Below are 12,066 nucleotides of genomic sequence, written 5' to 3' on the forward strand. Positions count from 1 at the left end.
ATTGAACTATTTATCAGTGGTGCCTGATGTAAGATGATCTAGCAATTACCTGCACACTCGCCATGAGCAACTTTTGAAATGTTTGGCCTCGTTACAGAATGTATATCCATCTTGCCCAGATACCTGTGCTCCCATACACCACCTCCCCTGATAGAGTCAGAAAATCTGTCATACTAATGTTTACTTGGTAGATTGAAGTTATGATGTAGCGTTCCGCTTATAATGTTTCTTTCCTTAAGAACTAATCCATACAGTAGCTTCAGGGTACAGTCTAATAAAAGCTTTTTGTTTTGTTTGTTTGGAATAAAAAGAGGGTGATCGGTGGAAAGACCTCAACAGGAAGTGTCAAATTGACCTTGAGCAAACCACCAGTAATCTGGATCAACCTTGGCCTTGTTTGACTGGCTCAGATGAGTATCAGGAGAATGCAGTCTGGCCAAGTGATGCAACTACAACGTCTGCTGTGACCAGTTTGATCAAGGACCTCAGCATCACTGACCGAAGCAGCAACCCGACAGCACCTCCCAGCAAGCGACAGTGTAGGTCGCTCTCATTTTCGGACGAACTCTCGAGCTGTCGGTCTCCGTGGAAACCAAGTGGGTCAAAGGTGTGGACTCCAGTAGATAAAAGACGCTGCCACAGTGGGAGTAGCGTGCAACATTGTTCGAACGGGGTGTCTACAATGCAGAGGAGTTCAAGTTTTAGTCTGCCTTCAAGATCCAATGTCTTTTCTTTTCCGTGTGATCCCTTGGCTCCCAGCAACCGGTCTGCGTGCCCTCGGGCCCAGGGCTTCTGCAACTCAGCCACTTGCGGAAGGTTTGAAGATGATTTGCACCCTGATTCCAGTTCGGGGATCGCCTCCAAGGTCGATCTGCTCCGACCCCTTTCTGCGTCTCATGAGCAGATATCTGTGCTGGAGCTGAGCAAGCCATCCACGAGCGCAGCGTCTGCGACAGCGCCAGACCCCTCGCAGACCAGCCGCCTGCTCCGATGCAGGTCCCAGCCGTGCGTCCACAACGATCAGAAGATTGGGATGAAACGCCGGCGACCAGAAGAGCAGAGGCCGTCCCTTGACCTTGCCAAGATGACTCAGGTATGTGATGGACTGCAGGTTTAGGCTGACATATTCAACCCCTCCCCCACCTCCCCAGTCCGCAGTATTCTAAAGCCATAGAGCTGTGCAACACAGAAACTGGCCCTTCAGCCCATTTAGTCCATGCCAACCCATTAATCTGCCTAGTCCCATTGACCTACACCCAGACCATTGCCCTTCATATTCCTCCCACCTATGTCCCTTTCCAAATTTCTCTTAAATATTGAATTTGAACCTACATCCACCACTTCCACTGGCAGCTTGTTCCACCCTCAGAGTGAAGAATTTCCCCGTCATGTTCCACTTAAACATTTCAGCCTAAATCCATGACCTCTCGTTGTAGTCTCAGCCAACCTCAGTGGAAAAAACCTGCTTGCATATACCTTTCATAATCTTTTTATATCTCCTATCAAATTTCCCCTCATTCTAGAGAACAAGGTACTAATCTGTTCAACCTTTCCTTATAACTTGGGTTCCAGTAACATCCTCGTAGATTTTCTCTCAACTATTTAAATTTTATTGACATCTTTCCTGTAGGTAGGAGACCATAACTGCACACAATACACCAAATTAGGCTTCACCAATGTCTTGTATAACTTCAACATAGCATCCCAGCTCCTGTACTCAATACATTGATTTATGAATACCACTATGCCAAAAGCTTTCTTTATGACCCTATCTACCTCTGATGCCACTTTCAAGGAATTATGGATCTGCATTCCCTGATCCCTCTGTTTTACCACACTCTTCGATGCTGTGGTGCTCACAGTGATAGACTTACCCCAGTTGGTCCTCCCAAAGTGCAACATCTCACAGTTGTCTGCATTGAATTCCATCTGCCCTTTCTCAGTCCGTTTTTCCAGCGGATGCAGATCCTGTTGCAAGCTTTGATAGTCTCCTCGCTGTCCACTACACTGCCAATCTTGGTGTCATCTGTAAGTTTGCTGATCCAGTTAACCACGTTATTATCCAGGTTGTTGATATAGATGACAAACAGCAATGGACACAGCACTGATTGCTGTGGCACACTGCTAGTCACAGATCTCCAGTCAGAGAGGCAACCATTTCCCATGAAGCCAATAGCTAATACAGTTTACTACCTCATCTTGAATGCCAAGCAACTGAACCTTCCTGACCACCCTCCCAAGGGGGACCCTGTCAAAGATCTTGCTAAAGTCCATGTAGACAACACCCTCTGCCTTACCTTCATCAACTTTCCAAGTAAATTCCTCCGAAACCCCTATAGGATTGGTCAGACACGACCTACCACACACAAAGCCATGCTGACTATCACTAATCAGCCCCAGTCTATCCAAATACTCATATATCCAGTTGCTTAGAATACCTTCTAGTAACTTTCCCGCTACTGATGTGTGGCTCACTGGCCTATAATTTTTTGGCTTATTCTTAGAATCTTTCCTAAGCAAAGGAACAACATTATCTATTCTCCAGCACCTCACCCATGGCTAAGGATGTTTTAAATATCTTTGCTAGGACCCCTGCAATTTCTGCACCTGACTCCCACAGGGTCCAAGGGGACACCTTGTCAGGCCCTGGGGCTTTATCCACCCTAATTTGCCTCAAGACTGCAAACACCTCCTCCTTTGTAATCTGCATAGGGTCCATCACCTCACTGCTGCTATGCCTCACTTCTGTAGACTCTGTGTCTATCTTGAGAGTAAATACAGATACAAAAAATCCATTTAAGATCTCACCCATCTCTTTTACCACTCTGATCTTCCAGAGGACCAATTTTGTCCCATTCTGTCCTTTATCTATTAATATCCTGTATCTGTAGAAGCCCTTGGGTAGGATTCTCCTTCATCTAGTCTGCTAAAGCAACCTCATGACTTTCTTAGGCCTCCTGATTTCATTCTTAAAAGAGTTCTCTTGCATTTCCTATATTCCTCACGTACTTCATTTACTTGAACATACAAACTGTACTTCTAAGGCTTTCTTCTCTGAAGGCCTTCCACTATTCAAGTACACCTTTGCCAGAAAACAAACTGTTCCAAAGTCACCCTTGCCAGATCCAATTGCTGTCCAAATTAGGACCTCAACCTGAGGACCAGACCTGTCCTTTTCAATAATTAACTTGAAACAAATGGCATCGTGATCACTAGATGCAAAGTATTCCCCTTTCACAAACTTCTGTCACCTGCTCTGTCTCATTCCGTAATGGGAGATCTCTCTAATTGGGAGTTTTATGTAATGATTAAGGAAACAGTCCTGAACACATTTGACAAAATACCCACATATACTTTCAAATAACTTTCCCATTGCTGATATCAAACTCACTGGCTTATAATTTCTTAGCTTATTCTTAGAACTTTTCTTAAGCAACTGAACAGCATTAGCTATACTCTAATCCTCTAGCGCCTCACCTATAGCTAAGGATGTTTTAAATATCTCTGCTAGGACATTCTTTCCCATTCAGTACTTTTACAGTATGGCAATCCCAATAGATATGAGGAAAGTTAAAATCACCGACTATCACAGCCGTGTGTTTCTTTGGACTGTCTGTGACCTCTCTACGTATTGCTCCTCTAAACCCCGCAGACTGTTGGGTGATCTGTAATATAACCCTTTAACATGCTCATACCTTTCTTATTCTTCAGTTCTATCCAGAAAGGCTTACTGGCCGAGCTCTCCAGTCTGTCCTGACTGAGCACTGCCACATTTTTCGCGAAGTAATGTCATTTCCCACTCCCCTTAATCCCTCCCACTCTATCACATCTAAAACAAAGGAACCCTGGAACATTGAGCTGCCAGCTCTGCTCCTCCTGCAGTCATTTCCCATGAATGGCTAAAGTGCCACAATTCCACATGCAGGTCCATGGCCTGAGCCCATCCGCCTTTCCTATAATACTCCTTGCATTGAATCATATGCAGCTCAGAACATTAGTCCCACCATGTTCAACCTTTTGATTTCTGACTTTGCCTGAGGTCTTAACAACTCTGTCTCCACAACCTCTCCACTACCCGTTCTAGCACTCTGGATCCCATCCCCCTGCAACTCTAGTTTAAACCTCCCCTGTGCAGTACTAGCAAGCCTTCCTGCTAAGATATTAGTTCCCCTCCAGTTCAGGTGCAAGCTGACTCTTTGGTACAAGTCACACATTCCCTGGAAGTAAACCCAATGATCCAAAGATCTGAAGCACTTCTTCTAGCACCATCTCCTTAACCACGCACAAACTGTATGATCTTCCTATTTTTTGCCTGACTTGCACTGAGATTACAGCCCTGGAGGTCCTGTCATTTAACCTAGTACCTAACTGCCTGAATTCACTTTACAGGACCTCATCACTCTTCCTACCTAGGTCATTGGTAGCTATATGGACCACGACCTCTGGCTGCTCACCCTCCCACTTAAGAATGCTGAGGACTCTTACAGCTTGTGTCTCTCATCACTGAAGCCATAATGAGCCAAAGCCTCAATTCACCACTCTTACTACTGGCCCACTCACACAATGGCCACTCTGCTTAAACCTCACTTCTTTTGATTGGACCTTGCCAAGTGCCTAATTATGCGCAATCCAATGTCTCCTTGGGAACTCTGGCGCACAAAATGTCATTTTAATATTATTCAATTTATTATTGAATTATAACTTACAAAGATATGTCCACTGCAGCCCTCGAGATACACACCACATTAGCACATTAGGAGTGATTTGTGCATTTAAATTTTATAATGTGTAAGACAGATACAGAAATTACTCAACCTTTTGCTAAGATTACTTTAAATTTACAAGGGATTGTCATTCATCTGTGTGCACAATTACATTTTGACAGGAGAGCAAAAGCTGATTGAAGAGAAACTGTGTGGGAATTAAACTTTTTTTGTTTGAGCACCAATGTAGGACTGGAATAGAGTTGAAAAAATACTCTCCTGGAAGTATTAATAATTTGCAAGACTTCCACATTTTCATTTAGAGTTAAGTTTCTAAGTTGTGACAGAATTATTTTCAGCCATTAACAGATTTTTACCTCAAACACCATATAGGTTGCTTGGCCACTTTCTGGCAGGAGTGCATGTACATTCAAAGAAATGTCCTTAGCTTTGTGTTCTCTCCGAATCATAAATAAAGTCTCTCTTTGTTCACAATCAATCTTCCTCATCTCATGCTGCAGTGTTTTAAATTTTTAATTCAGCTTTGGAGCTTCTTTGCTATTCAGCTAAGTGAAAGTTGATCTACATTACTGGAGTGGTTTGAGTTTCTAAAATTCAGCCCAAAAACCATCAAAGACCGGGGCAGTAAAAAAATTATCATTCAAAGTCAAAAACTGCAAAGCAGCCATTTTTATTTAAACGGGGGAATCAATTCATTGCCCCAGTCAACCCCAAACCAATTCCTAAGTTAAAATCAACATTATATTATACTGATCTTATCATTTATAAATGAATAGTTCAGTTTCATTTCAGTTTATTTTACTGAAATCTCACTGAGGCCTGAAGAAACACACTCACTGTATTAGGAACATCTTCCCCTTCACCATTAGATTCCTGAATCACAATGAACCCATGTAAATCACCTCACTGTTTTTTCAGTTTTTTGCACTACTTTTAAAATTAATTAATTAAACACATTTTTCTTTGGTAATTTGTAGGTTTTAAAATATTACATATTGCAATGTACTGCTGCAACAAAGCAACAAATTCCGCGACATGCCAGTGATATGATTCTGAAATGGTTTGCAGTCTGTTAAATTTGGGGAGCCATAAAATGTTTCAACTAGGAGTGGACTGCCTTAGAAATCTGTCATCTTTATTAAGAACATTAGGAGATGATTTAATGGCCTCTCTTTTGAGTAATAATATACCAAACTCAGCACAAGTGCACTAATCCATAAAATGTTTTCCTTTTGCACTTAGGCTGTTGACCAATTTTCTTTTTGTATCCTCTCAGATGGGGACGGAGCATTTCCATGTGCCTTTGCTCCCCAGCCCCCCTCCCTCCCCTGAGTCGTGGCGGCCAGGGGTTGGGCTGAGTTGAGCAGAGATGGAAATACTGAGCAGATTTGCTTGCTCACTGATTTCACTGAGGCTGGCCGGCAGCTGCTGTTCTTGCCCCTGCTCGCTCACCTGTCACAGTTGTCCCTGTGATCTTCTCCCACACACTGTTTTGTTCATTTCCCACTTGCAAACATTTCAGGTGACGGACAGTTCTCAGGACTGGAACCCAGTTGTAAGCTGTGGACTATTTGTATAAGTTAATCATGACTGATCACCTCTTTTACCCCGCTCTATCTTTTGAGCTGTCTCCCCACTCTCTATTCTGCCTCTCCTTCCTCCGTTGTTATGACCCTTCCTCACCATTTGCTCTTCAAGTTCAAGTTTATTGTCATCTGGCCATACATGTATTCAACCAAACAACAAGATTTTCCTTCAGACCACAGTGCACCCACAGTACATATATCACACACAACACATAAAATATTATGACAAATAGGTTAATAAAATATACTTCAAAATGCATGTGAAGTGCATAATACAGATAAAACAGTAAACCATACTGTAACTAGCTCCCTGTCCTTGTGTCTTCAGCCTTATCCTTTCTCTCCTCTCTCCTACCCTTTCCCTTCTTGCATCCCACTTTCTGAGGCTCCTCTGCCCGCCAGGTCCCATGTTAGCTGAAAGGCCATCCCTGATTGATCTTGAGAAGGTGGTGCTAAAATTGCCCCATAATGCTCTTGGGTTGGAAGTTCTGGGATTTAGGCCCATCATTAATAAACTAATGGCGATGCATTTCCAAGTCAGGATGCAGTGTAACTAGTAGAAGAAACTGCATGTGCTGGCATTTCCAGAAGCCAACCGCCCTTCTCCTTTCTCCAAAGACTCATGGGCTGGGAGGCTTGAAGTAGTTCAGGTGGGTAACTCTTGTGAATTTTGCTGTTGATGGCATAGACTGAGACTGCAGTGGCCTGCTAGTAGAGGATATGAGCATTTAGGGTGGTGATGGGGGGTGTATCATGCAGGCTTTTTTATCCAGGATGGTGCAGGGTTCTTGAGTTTTATTGGAACTTTGCTTGTCCAGGCAAGTGAGGGTGGCTGTTCCATTGCCTTTGTAAGCTGTGCCTTGCAGATGTTGCAAAGCTTTTGGTGTTGAACAGAGAGTATTTCTTACAGAATTCTCAGATTCTGACTTTTAATGGCCACATTATTCACGTAGCCGGTCATTTTAAATCTGTGGCCAATGGTCACGCCCATGAGTTAGATGGTGGAGAACTTGATAATGGTAATTCCATTGAAGATCTCTGGTAGGTAGTTGGGCCCACAGTTGGAGATTGTGAAGATTTTGGAGCACAGATGTTACCTGCGATTTAACGGACCATGCTTGAACATTCTTGTCGCAGGCACAGATTGCATCAATTGCTGAACAGTTGCAAATGGAACTGAATATTGAGCATTCATCAATAAACATCATCACTTATAATTTCATAATGACAGGATGATCATTGCTGAAGCAGCTGAAGATGTTTGGGCAGGACGCAGTCCTGATGAATTCTTACAGCAATGTCCTCCCTGGGTTGAAGTGATTGACTGAACAATCACAACCTTCTAAATTTCCATCATTTTTGTACTATTGCCCACACTTTTTTTTTGTATCTGCCTAAATATCTTAGGACTTGGTGTGTAGTAATGAGTCCAAGACTAACTAATGATTAACTAATGTTTTGACAACCTAGAATTTGAGATCATTTGGGAACATCTTTGTACATAACTAGATTCTGATCTTTGTTAATCATTTCTGAAACTTGATATTCTACAACAGCAAAGAACTTAAGGTGTTTTTTTAAACTAGATCTGCCTTTGCCATACTTCAGTCCACAAGCATGAAATCCCAGTTCCCTGCAACTTTAATTTTCTCTCTCTCTCTATCTCTCTCTCAATATATATTATCTCTATATTTCTCTCTCTCTATCTCTCTATCTCTATCTCTTATATATATCAGCCACACTGACTTTTCTGCCCTTCACTATCTGCACTATTTCAGTGAAGCAGAAGAAATAGTTCTGCATCTTCCAAACAGGTCACAAAATATCCTTCTGGACTCAATATTGACTTAAGAAACATTAGATAGTCTGTATATCCAACCTCTTCAAATTTCAGGTTTGCAGTACTCACTATATGTCCCAGCAGAAACTTCCCATATCACTTTGCTGAGGTCATATATTTATGTTAATCCTTTTACCAGTACCTGCTCATTTTAAATATCATTCACTTCTCCTCTGTGATCTCTTATGCTTTTATCTTATCACAGATTGTCTATTCTGTTCTCCCTCTTTACATCCATCTTGACACCCTTTTATCTCTGATCTTTTCTCAGCGTAATCCAAGATCATCAAACTGAAACGTTATCTCTCACCACATGCGCTGGCTGTCCTAAGGATTATTTCCAGCATTAGTTGCTTTTCTTTCCTGGTTTTCTAGCATTCACGGTATTTATCTTTAACATTTACTCCCATCTTGATGTTGTTGGAATTGGTTTGTTTATTTATTCACTCCTGGGGAAAAAGAGGATTCTAAATTATTAGATTAAATATGAGGAAAAGTGACACAAATTATTCCATTTGTGAAGGGAGAGCACATGATGGATCTCAGATAAGATTTAAAATTTGAGTAAGAGGGAAAGTGAATAGCAAAAGTACCTGAAATGGATTGAAGGTGAAAACATCAAACATAAGCAAAATTGATTACGTTTTCCAGCTTGTGACCAGTGTAAATGTTGAAGGGTCAGGTGTGGGATGGGGCCTAAATAGGATTGAAACAAAGGATATGCACACATTTTGCGAAAAAGAAAGGCATAACTACATTTGTATAATATTAACTTTAAAGGTAGTTTGTTTGTAGGGTTGTTCACTGAGCCTGGAGGTTACATTGCAATTGCGCACAAATGATATCACCTTGACTAGTGATAAAATGTTTGCCACCTAACCTCCAGGCTGGGCGAACAACCCTACAAGCAAGCAGCCAACCCGAGCTACCAGTCTCCTCTTTCATCTAAAGGAGTGTCAGGAACTTGGTGTGGGCTGCTGGTGTGGCATCAGCACGGGACAATGAGACGAGTGGTCCCGGGTTCAAATCTGGCCAGCTTCTTGCAGGCTGTCCATCCATACCAGGTTGAGCATCGAGCTAGCAGCTTGGCTCTGTAAAAAGAAACAGACAAAATGCTAAAGAAATGGCAAGGTTGCCACCCGATGCGCCTCAGGGTGCTAAGAGGAATGACAGCACTCAGGAGCCTGGCAATCAAATAAAAACTTATTCAGCCCAACTGCAAAGTTAGCCAAGGGGTGATAGGGACAACTTGGACCTGTTGAAAGGAACAGTAGAAGATTCTCAAGCTTCCATAGTAAATGATGAGACCAATTGAAATTTGAAATAAATGGAAGAATTTGTTCATGAGAAGATGAAAGGAAGGAAAGATGTTTGATGAAAACAAAGTTGAAGGAAGATTGACAATGGATAAGTGTGCAGGAATAAAAGGTAGGACTCGAGAAACTGCAGATGCTGGTCTAGAGTAGATGTAAATGGAAACAGTAAAAACATTATCTGATTATTAGTTTGTATGTTAAACTGGATTTTTTAGAGTCATAGAAAATTATAGCATTGAAACAGGCTCTTTGGTCTATCTAGTCCGTGCCTACTCCCATTGACCTGCACCCAAACCATAGCCCTCCGTTCCTCTCCCATCCACGTACCTATCCAAACTTCTCTCAGAAACAGAATCAGGTTTATTATCACCAGCAACACGAGTGAATCTGCAGATGCTGGAAGTAAATAAAAACACAAAATGCTGGCAGAACTCAGCAGGCCAGACAGCATCTATGGGAGGAGGTAGTGACGACGTTTCGGGCCAAAACCCTTCATCAGGGCATGTGACATGAAATTTGTTAACTTAGTCGCAGCAGTTCAATGCAATACATAATATAGAAGAAAAAAAAAATAATAATAATAATAAAAAATAAATAGATAGATAGATAGATAACTTCCTGAATCACTGAGTGTGGGCCTTCAGGCCTCTGTACCTCCTACCTGATGGTAACAGTGAGAAAAGGGCATGTCCTTGGTGCTGGAGGTCCTTAATAATGGACACTGCCTTTCTGAGACACTGCTCCCTAAAGATGTCCTGGGTACTTTGTAGGCTAGTATCCAAGATGGAGCTGACTAAATTTACAACCCTCCGCAGCTTCTTTTGGTCTTCTGCAGTAGCCCCCCCCCCCCCCATACCAGACAGTGACGCAACCTATCAGAATGCTCTTCACGATAGATCTCTAGAAGTTTTTGAGTGTATTTGCTGATATACCAAATCTCTTCAAACTCCTAATCAAGTATAGCCGCTGTCTTCCCTACTTTATAACTGCATCAATATGTTGGGACCAGGTTAGATCCTCAGAGATCTTGACACCCAAGAATTTGAAACTGCTCACTCTCTCCACTTCCAATCCCTCTATGAGGATTGGTATGTGTTTCTTCATCTTACCCTTCCGGAAGTCCACAATCAGCTCTTTCGTCTTACTGATATTAAGTGCCAGGTTGTTGCTGCGGCACCATTCCACTAGTTGGCATATCTCACTCCTGTATGCCCTCTCGTCACCACCTGAGATTGTCCTTGAATACTCATACTAGTTAGTTGACACAGGTTCCAGAGCCTTACCAGGTACTCCATCGGGACCTTCTGCCTTGCGAGGGTTCACTCTCTTTAAAGACAGCCTAACATCGGCGTCTGAGACAGAGATCACAGGGTCATCAGGTGCAGCAGGGATCTAAACAGCTGTAGTTGTGTTCTCCCTTTCAAAGTGGATATGGAAGGCATTGAGTTCATCTGGTAGTGAAGCATCGCTACCATTCATGCTATTGGATTTCACTTTGTAGGAAGTAATGTCTTGCAAGCCCTGCCAAAGTGGTCGTGCATCTGATGTTGCCTCCAACCTCGTTTGAAATTGTCTCCTCGGCCTTGAAATAGTCTTCCGCAGATCATACCTGGTTTTCTGGTACAGGCCTGGGTCGTCAGACTTGAAAGCCACAGATCCAGCCTTCAGCAGATGACGTACCTCCTGGTTCATCCACGGCTTTTGGTTTGGGAATGTACAGTAAGTCTTTGTGGGCACACACTCATCCACACAGGTTTTAATGAAGTCGGTAACAACTGCTGCACACTCATCAAAGCTTGAAGATGACTCCCTGAATACAGTTCAGTTCACCGATTCAAAGCAGTCCTGTAGGCGCTCTTGTGCTTCCCTTGTCCAAACCTTCTTGGTCCTCACTGCGGGTGCTGTTGTCTTCAGTCTCTGCCTATACTTGGAGTAGAAGTATAGTCAGGTGATCAGACTTCCCGAAGTGAGGGCGTGGAATAGCACGGTAGGCATTCTTGATGGTGGTGTACCAATGGTCCAGGGTGTTGTTTCCTCTGGTATTGCAAGTGTTTAGTGATTTTTTTTTCAGACTGGCCTGGTTAAAATCTCCCAAAACGATGGTGAAGGCGTTAGGATGTGTTGTTTTGTGCATGTTGATCACATTGCTCAGATCATCTAAAGCCTGCTTGACATTGGCTTGAGGTGGAACGTATACTGCTACCAAAATGACCCCGCGAACTCCCGTGGTAGGTAAAGAGGACGGCACTTTACTGCTAGATATTCCAGGTCTGGTGAGCAGAATTGGGACAGCACTGATATATTCGTGTACCAAGAAGAGTTGATCATGAGGCATACTCCTCCATTTCTGCCTTTGAGAGACTCTGTAGATCTATCCTGACGGTGTGTAGTAAACCCATCGATCTGGATCGCTGCATCCGGTACGGAAGGGGTTAACCAAGATTCCGTGAAACAAAGGACACACGCGGTTTTAATGTCCCTCAGATTCAGCACCCTGGCTCTGAGATTATTGATTTTACTGACTAGAGACTGCACGCTTGCCAGCAAGATAGTCGGTACTGGGAGTTTAAAACCCCATTTCCTTAAACACACTTGTATCC

The 12,066-nt window shown here is 42.8% G+C and overlaps 1 protein-coding gene across 4 annotated transcripts in view; it reads left to right on the forward strand.

Annotated features, from left to right (window-relative positions):
- The window catches only part of fam53b (family with sequence similarity 53 member B), a 127,401-nt gene that overhangs the window by 66,886 nt on the left and 48,449 nt on the right, over positions 1–12,066 (forward strand). For all 4 annotated transcript variants that reach the window (XM_073027622.1, XM_073027621.1, XM_073027619.1 and 1 more), the window contains one exon: positions 312–1,093. In XM_073027622.1, coding sequence (XP_072883723.1) covers positions 312–1,093 — 782 coding nt within the window. The remainder of the gene's footprint in view (positions 1–311; positions 1,094–12,066) is intronic.

Source organism: Hemitrygon akajei, chromosome 23 (assembly GCF_048418815.1).
Source record: "Hemitrygon akajei chromosome 23, sHemAka1.3, whole genome shotgun sequence".
Taxonomy (NCBI): Eukaryota; Metazoa; Chordata; class Chondrichthyes; order Myliobatiformes; family Dasyatidae; genus Hemitrygon; species Hemitrygon akajei.